Source organism: Fonsecaea monophora, assembly GCF_001642475.1.
Source record: "Fonsecaea monophora strain CBS 269.37 chromosome Unknown Scaff4, whole genome shotgun sequence".
Lineage (NCBI taxonomy): Eukaryota > Fungi > Ascomycota > Eurotiomycetes > Chaetothyriales > Herpotrichiellaceae > Fonsecaea > Fonsecaea monophora.
Window position 1 is genome coordinate 546,689 of NW_019173935.1, and position 19,484 is coordinate 566,172.

The 19,484-nt window shown below is 52.7% G+C and overlaps 6 protein-coding genes across 6 annotated transcripts; 4 read left to right on the top strand and 2 right to left on the bottom strand.

Moving 5' to 3' along the window:
• Positions 1–741: 741 nt before the first annotated feature.
• On the bottom strand, positions 742–4,328 carry AYO21_01188 (hypothetical protein; the record flags this gene model as incomplete). Its single annotated transcript, XM_022651172.1, has 6 exons — positions 742–1,246; positions 1,300–1,388; positions 3,355–3,543; positions 3,611–3,793; positions 3,847–3,903; positions 3,957–4,328. The coding sequence occupies 6 exons, from the start codon at positions 4,326–4,328 to the stop codon at positions 742–744; spliced, it is 1,395 nt and encodes a 464-aa protein (XP_022516650.1).
• A 588-nt stretch (positions 4,329–4,916) lies between these two features.
• AYO21_01189 (hypothetical protein) lies at positions 4,917–9,450 on the top strand (the record flags this gene model as incomplete). The annotated part of the gene is made up of 8 exons (XM_022651173.1): positions 4,917–4,997; positions 5,306–5,575; positions 5,646–5,952; positions 6,007–6,069; positions 6,283–6,378; positions 6,446–6,487; positions 6,555–6,740; positions 6,797–9,450. 8 exons carry the CDS (start codon positions 4,917–4,919, stop codon positions 9,448–9,450), a joined length of 3,699 nt encoding a protein of 1,232 aa, XP_022516651.1.
• Positions 9,451–10,274: 824 nt separating this feature from the next.
• AYO21_01190 (hypothetical protein) lies at positions 10,275–11,081 on the top strand (the record flags this gene model as incomplete). Its single annotated transcript, XM_022651174.1, has 1 exon — positions 10,275–11,081. One exon carries the CDS (start codon positions 10,275–10,277, stop codon positions 11,079–11,081), a length of 807 nt encoding a protein of 268 aa, XP_022516652.1.
• A 311-nt stretch (positions 11,082–11,392) lies between these two features.
• Positions 11,393–13,562, top strand: AYO21_01191 (hypothetical protein; the record flags this gene model as incomplete). The annotated part of the gene is made up of 3 exons (XM_022651175.1): positions 11,393–11,440; positions 11,509–11,772; positions 11,829–13,562. The coding sequence occupies 3 exons, from the start codon at positions 11,393–11,395 to the stop codon at positions 13,560–13,562; spliced, it is 2,046 nt and encodes a 681-aa protein (XP_022516653.1).
• Positions 13,563–14,065: 503 nt separating this feature from the next.
• Positions 14,066–15,957, top strand: AYO21_01192 (hypothetical protein; the record flags this gene model as incomplete). The annotated part of the gene is made up of 3 exons (XM_022651176.1): positions 14,066–14,087; positions 14,141–14,572; positions 14,672–15,957. 3 exons carry the CDS (start codon positions 14,066–14,068, stop codon positions 15,955–15,957), a joined length of 1,740 nt encoding a protein of 579 aa, XP_022516654.1.
• Positions 15,958–16,289: 332 nt separating this feature from the next.
• Positions 16,290–18,878, bottom strand: AYO21_01193 (hypothetical protein; the record flags this gene model as incomplete). Its single annotated transcript, XM_022651177.1, has 1 exon — positions 16,290–18,878. One exon carries the CDS (start codon positions 18,876–18,878, stop codon positions 16,290–16,292), a length of 2,589 nt encoding a protein of 862 aa, XP_022516655.1.
• Between the last annotated feature and the right edge of the window lie 606 nt (positions 18,879–19,484).

Below are 19,484 nucleotides of genomic sequence, written 5' to 3' on the forward strand. Positions count from 1 at the left end.
CGTCTTCGCTAGACCCAAACTTCCTCTGCAATATCAGTCGGCCATTAATTTCATTACATTGGTCCAGGTCCGTCGGTCACTCAGTCAATGGCGCCACTCCATCGCCCGGTCATATTGGAGTAGAATCTGTCGATTCGCAAGGCGCAGGAGCGTTGATAGAATTTGGTGTCGTTGCTCGCAGCTAAAAGGGCTCAGCGATGTGAATAGACTGTACGGAAAGAGGCAGCACTATCCATCCCTATTCATACCTCTCCATCGTCGACTCAACTCGCGGCACTGAACACAAGACGCGAAGTTGGAACATCCAGGACCGTCATTGCAGCCCGCGATCCAAGCGAGACCCCGAAAAATGGTCTCCCCCACGAACCCCCAGCGCGTAGGAAGGCCGCATTGGACACATATCGAGTGCGTGATGTTTTCTGTAACATCACAAACACTAATTGTCCCGTACCCACCCCAGCCATGCATGACATTGACAGGCTGGATTGTCAGTTCCTCCAACATCTTTGAACCGTTTGTGCACAAGCTTGACCCTCCGGAAATCGGATACTTGATCGGGACGCCGTGTAGGCCTCGGCCTCGGCCTCGCACTCGATTGGCTGCCGTCGGATGGCGGAGAGTTGCCCATAACCGTGTTATCACTCAAACTCCCTTCTTCGGTGACACGGCAGAATCGGATCCCACAACTAACACTAGGTTGGTCTTCAGTTTGGAAGTCCCTTTAGCTTCCTGTATGATTGCTTACCATTGGGTTTCATCTCCCGGAGCCGCATCCGAGCGTGCGTGGCACGAGGGGCAAGTAGCCGTGCGCTCTTCTTCTGCATCGAAGACAAAGCTCATGTTGTATTCACCTCCAGGCACGAACCATTCGTGGAAGGGTGAACTCATATCAACGTCCATTAGCTCTCCTCTACGGCGAATCGCAAACTCGCCCCTCTTGACTTTGACGAGGCCAACATCGGGGAACTGGCACTCCAAGGAATTCTTGAGTGCTGGAGAAGTGGTGATATTCTCGATGTGGAAGTGTGAAATCTTGTTCTGGGCATCGATGAAGATGATGGGAGGAAGTCTGTGTATCTGGCAAGGTGGCTGTCGATGTTGCACGTGGCATGCGCGTGCTGCATTCGCAATCTCCATCTGCGTGTTCCAGATAGCGCGTTGGTGATACTCGCAAGGTGTGTAGTCTTGCTCTGAGTACCTTCGAGCAAATTCCTGCTCACTCTCCTGCTGCGGAAGGTTGCTTAACCTGGGTTAGAATAGCGCAAGTATGTAAAACCTGGAACAGACCTAAACACTCACAACATCGCCTGCAAGAGAAGTTGCAGCACCTTTATATCGTCGTCCAGCCTTTGACTGAAGTCTTGGATGTCTTGAGCCTCGGCCTGCCACTGCACATTCTTCAGTATGCCTCTCAGCCCTCCTCTTGGATCGTTTTGCTTCAGATAGTTGTAAAACTTCTAGATGCCTTTATTGAATGCCCCCAAGCTCTTCTTGCAGTGGCCAAGGGCCTTTTTGAGACCTTTGCGATCTTCCCGAGGGAGGCCCCGACTTCGATCCGCAATGAGGTTCAATGTTGACTGCAGGATGTCAAGGCGTCTGATCAGGTGCTGGTATTCCGCACGAGAACCCCCAGCCTCACGAAGGGCTTTTGCAAGCGTTTTGGTCCATTTAATGGCCGTGTCAATGTCGCCGAGACCGAAACTGAGCGACATCTCCCTGGTATGACTTGAGGGTCAAGCCATGAGCAGATTTCTGAGAATAAAGAGGATGAGATATGTTGCTCAGTTCCGCTGTCAGGCTGAATTGTCAGTGATTATGGGCGCAACTCAGCTTCGAATTGAAATTCGTCGCCTTATTGGCCGCAGCCACTGTGCACCCATCATTCGCCAACAGGCATGATGCGACAAGAAAAATGAATGAGTCAGGCTGTTCGAGACTCCATGCATTATCCAACCTTTGAATGGCAGACGCAAACATGGTCGTCCATATACTCGCATTTCGGAGCCCGGGGCCCCCCCGGCCGGGGGGGAGGACACGGGGACTGAACAGTTTTGTACAGTTAGAAAGCAACTCTAGGGGGCAGGGGATCCAACGTTAAGCCTTTAAGCATACCGCGGGCGTGCCTGAGCCTCCAGAGCACTCCCTAACCCCCTCCGTGAGGCGAGGTTGGGAAGCATCCGGCTCCTATTGCCTGACGACCCGTGTATCCGTGTGGCAATAGTACACACCATATACTTAGTAGGTGGACATGTATATTCATTCCTCTTACTGGTGCACCTAGGTAGGTTACTCGGTAGGTACTTGTGCTTATCCAAGGACTTGTAATTCCGAGCCCAAGCACCGAGTCACAGGTACCGAGTATTGCGTAGGTAATCGTTATCGTCATCTTAGGCGAGGCCACGAGGGTACTAACTCTGGAGTAGTGCCTAGCTTGCTAGGGAGCAATAGGCATTCGATCAAGCCTCGAGCTTGTCTCCGCTACCTAGAAATTAGTTACTCCGTAGTGTCCGTAGTAGGCGGGCACGACGGGTCGGGTCGTGCGGGTCAGACTGAGGTTTAAATTATGGGGTACCTAGGCACTACCTGCGTATTACCTATCGAGGACCAAGGTACCTACGTACATAGGTACCTAGGTGCGCAGATGTAACGGGATTCACACATAAAGGGGAAGGCTCTGGGGAAGAATTCGCTATCTTCGCTATCGAATGCAATTAATTAAAGATGTAAATCTCCTCTGGATCTGAACCAACTCCCTTTGCTTGCTACCTCTAGCGAGACAGACGATGATGCTTGTCCTCCAAAGTGAATCCGAAACATGTCCTGAAAAACAAACAAATTGCAGACACCTGACCCAACTCCAAACCAGATCCAAAAAGTAATACAAACATAGGAGACATGCCGAGCGGTTACGAAATCGTTCTGTGTCCGACTCTATTACACCCAGATAGCCAATACCATGTTGTCTGCTAGCGTGGGCCATTGCAGCCATTCCCATTTCTTGCAGGCTTTTGTTTTTGGGTACCATATTGGAAGGGAAAACAACGGGGTTTATCCCTTCCGGTGCTTTCTCTTCTGTTTTTCATCCACAGTTGTCCCTTTCTGCCGTGTGGGCAATGACGATGTTATCTCAGACCCTCCGCGTCGCGAGGTAGATTCTTCTGCTGAGTCTGTCATGACCCGAGGCACCACACTGCGATCGTTCGAAGGTTGAGTATACTGACTAGTCCTCTCGGGCCGTCCGTCGCTCTCCTCTGTGGTCAGCGGTGGGGCCTCCCTTGGCCTTCGGCTCGTGTGTATGTAATGCGGTCCACGGACGTCCTGCCCAGGACTTTGTGGACTTATCGAGCGGCGCACGTCTTGCCCAGGTTGGGCCGTTGACTGACGGGAGATGGCATGAGATCGAGCCTCAGAGCTTGGAGCGTTGGATTGAGGCGTCATACCGGGAGCGTGCAGGTTCCCTTGAGGGTTCGCAGGAAAGACTGATCCGATGCCAGCTAAGTCGAAGGTCTCGTCAACTTGGGTGTACGATGGACCCGCTGCGCTCTGTGACGAATAGCTTCAACACTGTTAGACGGGTGCGTATATGCGAATGGCAGGCTAGCAAACTTACGATGGCGTTCCGTACCTTGTAGTCGTCAGGGCGGCAGGGTAACCGGAGGTCGGCCTGGTCCCAGACGGTCCAGCTGCTGAGATGGCTGGCCGTGGATCTGGAGGTCGTCTCACTCGATCTGGAGTGTCCTGACTCTGACTTTGCTGCTGGAGGCGTCCAATGATGGTCTTGTGATGATGTTAGCTTGAAACGCAAAAGCCATGTGTATGACTGTCCATTTGGTTTCAGCGACTTACCGGCCAGGCATAATGCCCTCGTCTGTCGGCTCGAATTAACCAGCCTGGCTGGCCATTCTAGTGTCAATGAGCAGGCATCACAGGGACTAAAGTCATCGGTGTGTACCCACTAGCTCGTGCTTCCATATTTGAGCTCTTTCACCAAATATTTCCTCCTTCATACTTCTTAGAACCTCGTATCTTATTCCATCTCCTGGTAGAAAGTAATCGCCCTGATTGTTCTTCTTGGGGTCTGCATCAGTTCCCTCAATGCGCTCCAGATATTGTTGACGTGTTTCGCGAGACTTTTTGTCGCGAACCTCGCTGCCAGTATAGAAGACTCGCTGCTCCCTGTCGTAGTAGCCCTCTTCGCAGTCGCAAGACGCCTGATTGAGGTCTGTCCCAGGCTTGTGTCGGAGCTTACACCCACTAGGGCAGTTGATAGGAGACCCCGCTTCGTGCGAGTGATACTGGTGACCGCCACCCAATGGTGATTCGGCCATTGTTGTTTGTTCTGTGTAGATCGGTCTGATGAGACTGAAAATAGGAAATATAAATTGGAGTATTCGTGTTGGGTTTTCAGAGAAGGCAAATACAGGACTCAAAGGCGCACAAGTAGCAAAGAGCAGTACTCGACAGACCTCGGCGGCGAATAGAGGAAGGCGCAGTTTGAGGCTCTCGATCCCCAGGTCAGGCCGGTCGGCATTGGTGATTGGAGCAATGCTCTCGCCCTGGTAGGCATTGTCGGGCAGCAGTGATGGTGATGTGAGCCAACCAGGAGAGCTTCTAGAGACAATCTGCCTTGTGATCAATACACCCTCCGACTTGATTGCAGAGGCATTCGGGCAATACGGGATCAGATCAAAGGAGGGCTTGTAGCCTGCATGCCTGCGCCCTGAGCCCTGAGCCACGCCCAAACCCACCCTCGCGCCCACGACAATACTGGCTGCCCTACGAGAGTGAGGACGGGCTGAATGCTCTGCAAAGAGCCTCACTGTACCAGCATAAAGGGCACAGTTTGCCTCCATTCAGGTATCCATGGCGTCCATAATCTTACAACACTTCGACTGTATCACAGACTCCCTGTGAATATGTGGACGATTCTCAACGCCCCAGAGAAGCCACCAAAGACCGCCGATGTTGTCGAAGAATGTTGGCTCAGAGCCGTTGATGTGAGTGTCACTTGTATCACCTTATCCCTCGTCATCTTCCACCCAGTCCTGGCTGGTGGTAGGGATCATTCGAGGCCCCCTTGCCCCGGTCCCCCTCCTCTGTCCTCTACAATTATGCTGCGATACAGTATATGCCTCGGCCAAGTGAAAACCAGACTAGGCACGGCCAACAGCATTACTGGCGCTTCTGCCTCGGGCATGAAAGGATCATCCGCCTCACCGGACGGGTGCCTTTGGCAGAAATAGGGCAGATGATCAATGAGGAGTCATTGTGTTACTCACTAACCAACCTTACCCTGACCATATAGCACTTCAACAATCGCCTCACTAAAGATCGACAAAAGAAGCTCAAGGTTGAGGAGCTCGGCAAGAAATTCGGCTGCTGCACTCTTGGAGAGCTGGCAAGGTCGATCGAGGCCAACCAACGACCCGTGAATGATTCAGACCGGGGTTGGAAAAGTACCTTGCGCACCATCATCCGCAAATTGAACGATTGTGCACCCGTCGGTGATGTCCTTGTAGCGCCTCAACCCGTTGTGGCAGCTCTAGTTTGGGGAGCCATTCGCCTCTGCTTGCAGGTGAGAAATTCCAATCCTTCAGTGGTCGACAAGTCCTCTAAAAGCCGGACTGCGTTAACGCGCAAAACAGTTGGGAGCCTCCTACATCCAATTTCTAGACGACATTGGACATGCGCTGGTGGTGATTGCGGGAAGTACCGGTATCTACGAACAAGTCGCATGCACCTTTAAGGACCATCGGGATATCCTGGATCAAATTGCCGAATACTTTGCCCATATTCTCGGCTATCTCGTCCGTCTCGAGATTCAAATCAGTCGAAGGGGAATAGCTGGCGTGCTCAGAGGGAGTATCTCGCTGAAGCTGAATCGTTGCTTCTCTGACCTCAAGGCTCTGGAGCTTCGACTTGACCAGCGCATCACACATACCATACACCAAGGTGAGCATTTTCCGTGTAGAATATCTGACTTGCGTTGCTGATGGTTATACACAGGACACATTGTACATGAGACTAGGGTTACCGACGAAATCATTGCTCAGGAAAAATTCCGCGAAGGTGAGTATACATCCTGAATGGAGTCTTTATCCACACGGGACCAAGCACTAGAGTCCTACATACTTTGTCTCTGAGCTGTCCCAGCCTCACTGGTGGGGAACGCCGGAAGGCCGTGTGGCTGGGGCAGGGCAAGAATCCATGATTCGGCAACATCGCATAGCGACCGCTACTCGCGTAATGTTGACGCTCACTAAGACTCAACTGCATTTACAGACCTTCGAGCTGCATATCAAGTGTATTTTCAAGAAGTTAGGCACCAGACCGCCATTTTGCAGAATATCAAAGCTGAAACTTATCAGACCCAGCAATGTGCGTTGAATCTCACCCTTCCTTGGATGTTGGACTTCTCGCATAAGTACCGCTGACCGTTCTATAGCTCTCCATCAGCTGAAACTGTGTCACAGCCTTCAGGTGCGAGGTAATGCATGATAACAGGTAGTCAAGCTAGCAAAGGACTGCCCACTGACCCAACACGTTCTGTATAGATGCTAAAGTGCTCGAAATGAACCGTGACCTGGTCAAATGGCTAGATACGGCAGCAGGAGTTTCCGAGCCCCCAACCACTGAGCCCACGCCAGGGACATGCGAATGGATCTTGTCGGATCCAACATGGATCAAGTGGAAGAATGCAACGGCTGACAGGTGGCCGCTCTGGATAAAGGGGGATCCTGGTTCAAGTCTCCCTTGTAAACTCGCCAATCGACCACTGTGCTAACTCTGCTTTAAGGCTCAGGGAAGACGGTCCTGGCCCACACGCTTGCCAGCGCACTCGAAAATGAGACAATACTTTTGTTTTCATTTGGGACTGAGATTCACCGCGGCCGTGACCAGATCCGCCAATTGTTTCTCTCAATGCTCCTGCGAATTTGCACATCTGGACTGATCGATCAGTACCATGATATTGCCCCGGGGCTGATACAGTTGAAGAGACTTCGCACTGCGTTTGGGCATGCCAGCCAGTGTGGTACGCAACAACTGGCCCAAATTACGAGAGACATCGTGTCACTTCTTCCCCCAGTGATACTTATCATCGATGCGGTGGACCAATGCGGTGAGACCGACGATCGCAACCTTTTGATGAAAACATTAACAGCCATCTCTGAAAATGCCGACCACGCAGTTGTCCTGACGTCGAGGGGCGAGCCAAACATACCAAACTCACACATGATCGAATTGACGCCTGACAAGACAAAATTAGATATCGAACGGTATGCCCTACAAGAGATCTCGCGATTTCGAGGACTGCAACCGATCCAGCACGATATCCTGCGTCGAATCGACAGAGACAGTGCAGGAAGCTTTCTCTGGGTGCACCTGCTCTTGGACCATGTCCGTCAAGGACCCAGTCTTCAGACTCGAATACAGAAATTGAAAGCCTTCCCAACTGAACCGCGGCGAATATACGAAGCGGTCATTAGGGAGAGTACTTGCAAGTTCGAAGAGCAAGATCAAGAACGGCAGAAGTGCATTCTCAGGGTGCTTGCCACAACGCGGTCCCCTCTAACGCGGCGGACCCTGTTTCTCATGGTTGATGGTGATGATAACGATGCCGAATTGAAGGGGCCATCGCGTACCGATGAGGATTTGGGCGTAGATCTCGATGCTCTGTGCCATCCCCTCGTGCGAGTTCGAGCCGCTCACGTCTACCTCACTCACCCTACTCTTGGAGACTACATTTACGGTACCGCCAGGTCGGAGGATCCTGACCTGTTCCTCGCCAGAAAATGCCTGGAGAAATTGACCAACGAAAGGTACCGCTCTTGGAAGACTGCTTTACGGCTATTGCGGAAACATCTGTTGCCACCTCACATGGTACCGGATAGTGAGGACAGCCAACCACTGAAAGAGTCGGTTCTCTACGAGTATGCAGTTCTTCACTGGCATGAGCACGTGTCGGCGCTTCAGACCCCCCCAGATGACGTCCTCGATCTTCTTTCACAATTTCTGGGGGGAATTGAGAGTGTCACGTGGTCAGAAAATCTATTTGAGGCGAAGCAACAGAGTGGCATTGCACCACAATTGGAGGTACAGACGATGCTCAAAACATGGTATGACAGTCTGGACAAAGACACACAGCAGAAGATACCCATAAAGGACTACTTTGTCAAGCCACATGAAGAGCTACAGAAAGAATTGAAGGAAAAGGCTCAAGACAGGGTGGCCCCGTATCTCCCGTTCATGCGGCTCGGTCAATTTTTCAACCTTGGAGGGCGATCCCAACAAGACTGGCGCAAAGGTTTTATGTACAAGGAAGCGGTGGCAGCAGGCTTTGAAAGCAGTCTGGGTGCCCGACATCCACTAACACTCCAAACAAAAACGAGTATGTTACAAGAATTCTTTTGGCAAGGGCGATTCGAGGAAGCCGAGCATGAGCTGTCAAAGGTTGCAGCTATACAAAGAGAAATTTACGATCAGGACAGTCTGGATGTTTACGTTACTGTGCAACTGCTAGGCTATGCGCAATATTCTTGTGCTCGATTCAGGGAGGCGATGGCGAGCCTCGATGAGACCGAAGAGGCCTTTCAACGTTTGGAGGGTGAGAATTCGCCCAAGGGCCTAGTGACAAGACTTTATCAAGGGTATGTGCAGGAAAAACAGAGGGAATTAATCACAGCTCGTAGGAATTATGAAACCATCCTCCACGAATGGACTCCCATCGGGGGGGATGCTCATCCATTGTCCATCATGGCACGAACAGCGCTCGGCATGGTCTGCCGCAAATTGAAAGAGCACCCGACGGCGGAAGAGTCCTTGTTGAATGCTTGGACGCAGAAACGAAAAGTTTTCGGTGACGATTTGAATCTGACTGTCGATACTGCCGTGTCGCTAGCGCTGGAATATCGAGACAATGCAAAGTTGGATCTTGCCAAACAAGTCCTGGAGGCGATCAAATCTTCCGAGGTATTTACCACCGACTTTGAGCGCAGTTGTCAGTGGCAGTACGTCTTGTCTCTGGTAGAATTCGACCGTGGATATTACAACCGACCAAGGATGGTTCTGCGGGACCTCGTCGACCAGAGTATCGGAGACAGTCGGGAGGATAACAACAGGTCGCTGCTCTGGATACGCCTGACACTGGCCAATGTGCTCCGGCACCATGAAAACCCCGACGAAGCCGCCGCATTGTTCAGTGAGATTGTGGAACCAATCGACGAGGTGGAAAGACAATTCTGGTTTGCACCAGAACCCCCTGAGAGATTGCGGATTGCGGAACAAGCATTGCAGCTCGTGCAGGAGTGCCGAGAGGATGAGGCCAAAGCACTTCTCCATGCCAACAGACTCCAATGGGTCCGCGAGCGCGACTTTGATATTTTGCAAGGAGGCCCGGTCACTGATGTTGCCGTGACCAACCCGGTTGTGACGATCGTTACCGACCCCTAGATGATTACATCTGGGAGAAGAAAATGACACAAAAAAAAAGAAAGAATTACCTGTGGATGCTCGAGATTGAATTAGGACTTGGAAAGTGCCATACTTGAATAATGAGGTTACTATTGTTTCCACCTATGTTGCTTTGGGTGCATGTCTTTGTGGCTGGTGGTGTTTTTTGTTGCGAGGTATTGAAACGGATTGTATCGCTTTGTCTCAAGGAACAATCAATCAGTCATTGTGTTTGCAGAAGCTAGAACTTAATTAATACAAGGATGATATGGTCGAGGTAGAATATCTGTTCTTTCTCAGTTGTCTTGAGATGAAGCTGTTGTAATGTGTTGAGTAACTAACTAACTCAATAGAGCCTTGGCTCCTGTCTAAGCACTGTCATTAGGTGTTTTTGAGGAACCTTTTCGGCCTTTTCAGGGTCCATGGCCGCCGACTAAGGCCCTAGCTTTACAAGTATTACGTATTTTTGGTGGCCTTCACTCCCTTCCTAGGCAATTAGCAACATCTACGTGCCCCTTTTCTAGGCCACCAGTCAGACACGCCATTATCTTGCCTACAGACCTCCTCCACATTAATGTATATCACTCAATTAGACGCGTCGTCAAAACCTACTAAGCATATTAGCAGAGGCTACCCCTTCCAGTCCAAGAACGACTACCGAAGCTGTCGAGCGTCCTGTCGAGATATTGTTGCCCTCACTGTTCTGTACATCAAATCCTGAAGCACAGCCGTCCGCGCCCGCGTCAACTGGGGCCAGGGAGACCAATCTTCGCGGAGTCGTCCACAGAGTCATCTTTTTCCGAATCCGACTATTACCGAGTACAATGGACGTTGATATATCCGACATTCTCGCAGATGTTTCGCGCTCTCAATCCTCCACAACACCCACACACCCATCTTCGGTCAGTGACACGGACGCTTTCATCGACCACCAGCTCCTCACACGCGCATGGACATCGGAGCGCTGCGCACCTGACTTACTTCCCTATCCCACAGAACTAATGGCCCGTGTAATGGCGCGTGTCCAAGCACAAATATCACGCATTGAAGACCTAGCCAGCGGAATGGGTGAGGACTCTTACTCGAGTTCTATGGAGGGGATCATGGGTGGGAAACCAGCCGGCGGCACGCAGAATGCGAATCTAGTCCTTGCGATATTGCAGACCGACTTATCACGGACGCAGTTCCTGGTCAGGAGTTTGCTCAGGCAACGGCTCGCCAAGATGACCTCGCATGCCACTTATTACCTCTCGCAATACCTTAATTCTGATAACAAGACGTCCGTCATCATGTCAGCGGCGGAAGTCGCTTTTCTAAGGCATCATCAAGCTCTCCTAGGCGACCTCTATGATTCGAGTTTTCTGAACTCGCTACCGACGGGGTTACGGAGACTGGATGATTCCAGCGGAGTAGTGCCTATGATTGAAGGGCCCGACGGCTCAAAGGCTGTGGTCGTCAGATGCTTAAATGAGGGGACGTGGAATAACGAGCGGGATGTCGACGAGGCGAGGGACCAGGGCGAGCAAGAAGGTGCTAGTGTAGTGCTGAGGATGAGGAGAGGAGAGGTCTGGGTTGTTCGGTGGAAGGACGTCAAGAAAGGCGTGGAAAGGGGAGAGGTGGAGTTGTTATGACCAGCAATTTTGCACGTTTATTTCCATGGCACTTGGGTCAATCACCCATCCATAAGTAACGACAGGCAATGTCTGGCTCTAGCGATGCCTATACAAATTTGTACCAGTAAGATATGTACAGTACAAAAGACTGAGAATCATGCACGTGATAAGGCTGGTTGCCAAGATCCCCAGCCTCGTTCCAAAAGTTGAGCCCCAGATTTGATCGCGTCGCAGTTACAGGCGCGCCCTGACCTGCAACAACCACCCAACAACCATTGATATCCATGATACCGACAATCTCGCCCTGAGAGCCGCGCACTTGTTCCAAGATGAACCCAATGATGAAAGACCCTGCGGCTGGCATCCCGCCGCAGCTGGTGAGTCGCAACATCCTCCACTCGATTCCTTTCCCACAACCCTAAACTGACCTTTGCCCGCACCTCAGCTGCCACATCTGCACCTCGTCTCCAAATATCGTTACCCAATTACGAGCAATCCTGCAGTCGATACCATTGTCGCATACCTCCTGGAGGCACCCAAGATTGTGCGCGACCTGCAGCCTATGCAATGGCAGTTCATCGACACTCCGCCAGACGGCACCTTGATCCTCGAATGGCAGCCCCTCGAATACCTGGGCACAAACTATGCGAGTGACGGCTTCATTTGGGCAGACGTGGAGCATGTGTACAAATCTGAAGTCCGTGGATATGTAGGTAACCAACAATATCAAACTCATCGCAGCGCGCTAACTATGCTTCTTGTCAGACTCTGGAAATGTTTCTGCAAAGAGCGGGATTTCGAGCCACGGGCGAAGTCATGGCCACACACAGCAGAAGACGCTATCGCCTCCTTCCTGGAAACCCAGCTCATGGTCTCCCGAACCCTGACCCTAGCTTGTGGTTGACTCACTACTCCAAAGCCTCTCCGCGCGACCACGTACCCGCCGCCAACATCCCCATTTTGCCTCATGTTCATGCGATCCTGCAACAGCGTCGCATGATTCAGAGCCAAGGGCAACTACCTAGAAAGGACTTTATGCTACACGATCGATCAAATTGGCCTACGATGCACCTGCCTCCGGGGGTACCCAGAGGACCTGCCCAAGGACAAATTCCTCCTGGGGTTGGTCATAGAAGAGGTGCCAGCATCACCCAAGACACGACAGTGGAGGAGGAAGAAGACGTATCTCGTGGTGACTTGCTTGATTTTATGGCTCCCAGAGACATCAGCCGGGTTCGCTATGAGCAACACCATGAATGGATGGAGGAGCTAATTGAGTCGCCATATCCCACCCTCTCCATCATCCCTAGCGACTTGGGTTTTGGGCGAAAGGGCCAGCTGGAAGAACTGACCAAAGATTTCTTCGACGCTCCTGTCTCGGCGGCGAGAGAACCCAGCAATGGGCCGCCGCCACGAGTTGGGAAATTGCCTGCTGGCCAAGCTGATGACTTCATCAAACGGGCTTCTGAAAAGCTAGCCAAAATGCAAGAAGAGCTAGAAGAAATGAGGAAACGGCACGCTCGCAGACTGGAAAAACTGCGTCGCTCCACGACCTTGACAGCTGCCGAGAAGAAGTTACGGACAGCGCCGGATGTGGCAGGGAGACCAAGTATCTCCAAAGATGGTCCCAGTGGCGATGCCGACATCGTCACGCGAGACCCGGTTGATAACATCATGGAAACAGTAGAGTCAGACATGGGCCAGAAGCTGACAAAGACCAATACCGTGACGCTGATTTCAAGAGGGGGCTTGGAGGAGCGAAATAAAGTCACTGCAGCCCCTCCCCAGCCTCCAGCTGCGGTCGTTTCTTCGCCAGAGAAGACTATCCAAACTCTTCCCAATGCAGGAAGTTCCAGCGCTCAACAACTGCCACAGCCACAGCCACAGCTGAGCGCAACTATGGTCGAAGAGCCAAAGCAAGAGCAGCAACAAACCTTTCCGGTCACCAACGAGCAGCAAAACCCGGTGACTGCGGAAGCAGTCCCTACACCATCTGAAGCCCAAACGGCACAGTCTACGGAGGTCAAACAGCAGCCTGAAGAAGCCAACCAGCAAGCCGAAGAACTTCCGCAAATGGACGATCTTGTCACAGATGTGAACATGGATGGTATGGACGACCAAGTTGAAAATGTCAACCAAGACGGAGACGAATGGGTTATGATTGGGGAAGATGGAGGTCAGAACGACTTGGAAATCCCCGAGATGGCAGATGAGGATCAACAGCACGAAAATCATGCTGTAGCTGATGCCTCTGGGGACCACTCCAATAATGGCCAGAGCACTGACCAGCCACAGCAAGTTCAGGCTGAGCCTCCTCCGGACGGAGCACTGAACACTCCTGATTTCGGAATGGGAGGGGATTTTGATAATGTCGAAGTGGACACAGCTGGGGATGCGCTTGCAAGTTATGAGAACGATGACGACTTGAACCTGGACGGCATGGAAGGCTCTGCCTTTGGAGACGCTTTCCACCCTGAGGAAGATGAGGAGATCTCATAGGATGAGTATATCCCTCTTTTTCCGGGAGGGAGTGGGTGAGGTTCGGGCCTGATTGTTCTACTAGAACTTGAATGTATACCAGCATTTTGATAGAAAGGGGCAATGCGACACAAATGGCTTCGATATGTGTACACAACATGCCTTGATGTGACCAAAAGTGGTTTATCAAGTTTATCGACTGCGGCAGCCGTACAGATTGCGAGAAAGTCCCACGTGCGCCGTGACATGGAAAAAAAAAATACGAGGGGATCGACCTCTGCCTCGACTGAATTTTCTTCTGTTACAAGGTGTTGTTCTGTAGCCCTAGTAAAATATCCATCCATCGTCAAATGGGCTTTTCCGCCATTCTAAGATTCAGATAAGGCGACTTGCTTATCGTCTGGCTGCTGCGTCTTTTGGTGTGGTGCCTTTTCCTCCCGCATTTACCGAATCGCTGGAATCCATATCCGGAACCAGCATTTCGCTTCTCGCAATGTTACGCACGCCCTCGCCGAGCAGCCTCTATGGCTTGGTGGACATGGGAAGGTAATATAGCATCCTCCAGCCGATATTTCACGCCATTTCCTGCGGCTACACAGATACTGACGGTGTCCGGGATGGCGGCGTCGACAGCAATGGCATCCGGTTCTCCATCACCGACCTCTCACCCTCAACCGCCCGCTCCCTTCCCACTGTCTTCCAAGATCGCGAAGGGATCTCGCTGTTCGACGCTCAATACTCGACCGGCGTCAAGGGTCCTATCCCCCAAGACACCATCGACGAGGTCCTTTCGTCACTGACTAAATTCAAGTCAGCATGCGCCGACTTTGGGGTGCCCGAGACCAACATCAGAGTCCTGGCCACCGAAGCCACGAGAAATGCGGAAAACTCGGCCGACTTTCGGCGGCAGATCAAGGAGGCCACGGGCTGGGAGGTCGACATGTTGCCCAAGGAGGCTGAAGGGAGGATAGGTGCCATGGGGGTGGCCAGCAGCTTTGCTTCGGTCGAGGGCCTGGTCATGGATCTGGGTGGTACTACGAGAGCCCTCCCTCCCCTTTCTCCTTCTGCTTAGGAAGATTTTTAAATGTCATTTATTGGCTGGTTGACTAACTGACTGCCGACAAACCCAGGAGGAAGCACTCAGATAACGTGGATGATTGCCAAAGACGGCCACGTCCAGACCAGTCCCAAGGGCAGCATCTCGTTCCCCTACGGCGCTGCAGCCATGACCAGAAGGCTGAGAGAACTCTCCGCGTCCTCTTCAGATCACGACGGTCACCACAAATCCAAATCCGCGGTACAATCGCCAGTGGAAGAACTGGAAGAGGACATGAAAGCCCAGTTCCGCCAGGCTTATCAAGACCTGGACATCCCTGATTCTCTACAGCACAAGGCCATGCATGGCGGTCTCACGCTGTATCTCTCCGGTGGCGGCTTTCGGGGTTGGGGATACCTGCTCATGTCGCAGCACAAGGTGTCGCCGTACCCCATACCCATCATCAACGGATTCTGCGTCTCGAAGCGCGAGTTCCAACAGACGAGGGAAATCACAGCCGTGGCGGCCGAGGAGTCGGTTTTCAGGATCTCCAAGCGGCGCGCCGAGCAGGTCCCAGCCGTGGCGTTCCTGGTCAATGTCCTCGTCAGCGCACTGCCCATGATCCAGCAAGTGCGGTTCTGCCAGGGCGGAGTGCGCGAAGGGTTCCTCTTCGACACGCTCGAGGCGCCGATAAAAGCACTCGATCCCTTACCCGCGGCCACCGCACAGTACGGCACCTCCTCCGCCGCCGACCTCGCGGCCCTCCTGTGGGACGGCCTACCTGGCGAGAACCACCTCGACCGCTCCCTCCCGCCGTCATTCACCCCATCCCTGATCCGCGCCGTGGCGGACATGATGTACCTGCACCTGCCTCTCCCCAAGGAGACGCGTTCCCTGTCGGCGCTGCACGCACCCATCACGGGTGTGCTGACCTCGGCGCATGGCATCTCGCACACAGACCGAGCCATCTTAGCCCTGGCGCTCTGCGCGCGGTGGAACGTCGACCTCCCGCCTCCGCACGAGGCCTTGCAGGTGCGGCTGCGCGCCGTCCTCACACACCAGGAGGGCTTCTGGGCGAACTACCTGGGCGCGCTGGCCGGCCTGCTCGGCACCATCTACCCGGCCGGCCACATCATCGACGTCCAGCGGCCGCGCGTGAAGCTCGCCGCGCGCTGGGCTGATGGACTGGGCAAAAAGGGCCTGAGCCAGGGCGTCTTGCTCCGCGTCCAGTGCCGTCGCGAGGACCCCCTGACCGTGCCCCTCGCGCTGAACCCGCTGGTCAACGAGCTGGAGAAGGTCGGCAAGAAGAAACACCGCGTCGGCGGCGAGCATGGCTTTGGTGTCCCCGTCGACGTCAAGATTGAGCGGGACTTGGTGTAGTTGGTGCGCGAGGTATATTACCCTCAAGAAGAGAGGCCGAGAGGGAGGGAGGGGGAGAGAGAGTGAGACAAGCAAGCGTACTTGTTCTTGAATAATAGGTACTCAGAACGAGTCAAGTAACGTGGTAACGTGGTTGCTACTACGTATGCACGTATGTACGTTATGTATGTAAGTTCGTGTATTCTGTGAACTCCTCTATGATTCACATACCGACCAAATACTTATCTGTCTCGGCACGTTTGATCCTAGTCTCTATGGGATTCATCTAACATGACAAAACGTGAAGAGCTAGCCAGCTAGCTAATACCACCGCTAAATTTCGCACGTCTTACTTAGATGACCCTGAGCTTTTCCGCGCCGGCTGTTGCGTCCCAAAACTCGCTCGGCTGGTCACAGCCCATCTGGTCCTTGAGGACCTCCCCTTCCATCCACCCTTGCACAAAACACGTCCCTAAAAGCCTGTACGCGCCTGCGATCTCCGGGTGCTCGCTCAACAAGACCGGGACGGAACACGTCGCCAGGATGGCCAGGTGGAGCGGCCCGTTGTGGCCGTCGTAAGCACCCTCACCCTTGCCTTTGCCGACATAGGCTGGTAGGAGACCCATGTATCCCTTTTCAGAGATAAACAGATTCCTCCCGCGCATGATGGTGCGCACAACGTCCCACGCTTCCAGGCTCGAGTAGTTGGCTCCCCGCCAGGGGACGTGGCGAGACCGATTTGGGTCCTGGTCGCGATTTAACCTTGGCTTGAAGGGTATGCAAGCATATGGTGCTGTCCAGAAATCTTCATCCCGAGGCATCTTGGAACCGTCTTCTGTCTTTGGCCACGAAGCAACGCAATCGCCGTGCACCATTGCTATCGCGGCTTGCGCGGCATCGTCGTAGGAGGTGATATTGTTCTTCGCGAAGAAGTCCTTGCAAAACCCAACCAGGCCTGGAATTGCTGCTTCCACGGGGACACCATCAATCGGGCTGGCTACAACACCATCGACCTTGTCCAGAATGATGCCCATGCAGTGCAGCGTGTTGCCGTCGAACTCAAAGTATTTGTTTTTCCCAGGCTCTTGATAGAGACCGCCATCGGTGCAGTATACTCTGCCATCAATGTCATCCTGCATGGACATGCGAAGTGGCCGGAATCTCTCACGACGGACGAGAGAGCTCGACAGCGTTGAGGTGCTCCAATCCGGACACCACGAAGGTGCCTTCGAATAGAATCCGTGCTGATCGACCGGCTTGGTGAATTCGGAGGCGGCAATCATATCTAGACTGCCACTGTGTGTACACCATGCTTTGGTAAAGTCCATATAGGTATCCTCGTAAGCGCGTGAATAATCTGCCTTAAAGTCCAATCCAGTCCTGTCGCGCGCGACATTCCACAGCGCGAACAACTTGTCGTGTGGGATGGCAGCTTCAAAATCTCGGGCAAGGATTGCAGATTCAAGGTATCCAGGCGCTGTGTCTCTGATGCCGTGTGTAATGAATCCACCACGGTTCCTGCCAATGTGGAGGTGGCGAAAATAAAGGAGCTTGCGAATGTAGAGCAGCTGAGCTCGTTCGACGTCTCGTAAGTCGGGGGTTGCATCTTTCATTTTCTGAGGAAGATCTGGATCCCGCGATATCATGTCGCTCAGATGGCCTGCCGCCGTCTCGAGGGCTTCGAATTCGGTGCCAATGCGCATCCCGCAGGAAATCACCGGGTTCGAGGCCAAGGCCACCTCTTGCACGACCCATGCTCTCCGAAAATAAGGCCGGGTCAGGAAGAGGTACAGTGCCGCGCAAAGTCGAGGAATTTCGCCAGGATCGATCCGCTCTGGCTTGCCGATGATGAACTCATAGTCTTCGTCCATGCGAATCATAGGTTCCTGGAGGTGCTTGACAAAGTCCTGGGCGACATCACTGTACTGATCCTCTTCGCCTACGTCACAGACAACAACTGCAGCATGGTCGTAGACGGCAGCGATGCGAGGGATCTGATGGTTTTTTTCACTCATGTCAGATTGATTGATGCATATAGCATCTGCCCAGACAGCGCATGCACGTGGCGACGAGGATGGCCGCAGCCGACGGAGGGCACGTTCCAGGTTCTGTCGAATCTGCATCGATTGGCCCATCACAGTGATCTCGACGGCGTCGTCCACGTTCCCCCACGTGTACGACAAAGCGTGGTAGACCACGTCAGAGGCAAGCGGACAGTGCGCCAGATGGAGCACCAACGGCGCCTGCTTGTCCTCATTCGGGTCGATCACGATTATGCGGGTCTCATCAGCCACAGTATCCAGTGGCACGTATTGGTAGGGTTGAGTCGGCTGGTCGTTGGAGACTCTGCTCCCAAGCTTGATGGGATAGACCTTTGGCAAAGGCCATTGATCTGGTAGATCATGCCACTTCTTGGTCCAGTCTCTATATCGAGAATCAATCACCCTTTCAAACACTCCTTGGTCCATCAAATCTCGCAGAAAATGTTGCATGTCTACCACCAATTCCGCTTTCTCGTAAATCTTATCCTGGAATTCGCGGGTCCAATAGCGAGCCATCTCATCCGGATTTTGCTGGTCGACACATATGTATCGAATCCAAAGCCTCATAGGTTTGTCGCCGGAGCTACTGAAGTATCGAAGAAACCTGTGTAACGCTACCGAGACGAGGAGGCATTTGCCATTGACGAGAATCAATTCCTCCAGCAAACGGTATCCTCGAGCATTCCGGACGGCGGTGAATGGGTCGGCGTGACCTAACAATTGGGTCTCCATGGTACAACTGACCAGACCGTCTTGTTCAACCTGGTCATCACCCACTGGATGTCGCTGCAACACAAGAAAACGAACCTCTTCGTTCTCCACATCGAGATTGCCATAACAGAAGGGTTCACCCTGAACTATTTCACGGAATCCTTGATCGTTGACCACCACTTCGGCCATTGCACTTGCAGGCCTTTGCGGTGTTGCATAGAGAATGCATCGTGTTGATGGGACGCCTCAGATGCATTGTGTATTTTGTACCTCGTAAATTCAGGGACGCTGGACTGGGGACTGGAGCCTGAACACAAGGAGTACCAGGACACATTGGGAGAAGTGCGAAAGTATGCCTGTTGATGAGACACTTGATTTGGGGGCCATTTTCCTGGCATGAACAATGAGCATATTATTTTGTACTCAGCACTTTAGTGCCTTGGTGCTTGACGAGGCTGGCGCAGGCAAATGCCAAGAGCCAAGCCTGCGTCGGTGCTGGTCTACATCATCATTCGATTCATCAAGCTTCTCTAGCAACACCAACAAGCATTTGCTATCACGCAGGTTCGCCATCAGCTACGGCTTTACTTCCCGCTTTAAAGTTGCCACTACAGCTCGAAGCTATTGAAAGCCTACGAGATGGGCATGATCGGCTCAGCTCCCACTTCCATGGGGTGATCTGCCGGACCTCCTACAGCACAGATCCTCGAGGTACCTCGCATGAATGCTCCGGCTCTAAGAAGAAACACAAACTCAACAAATTCCACTCTTCTAGCCTCTAGATTTCATTACTTG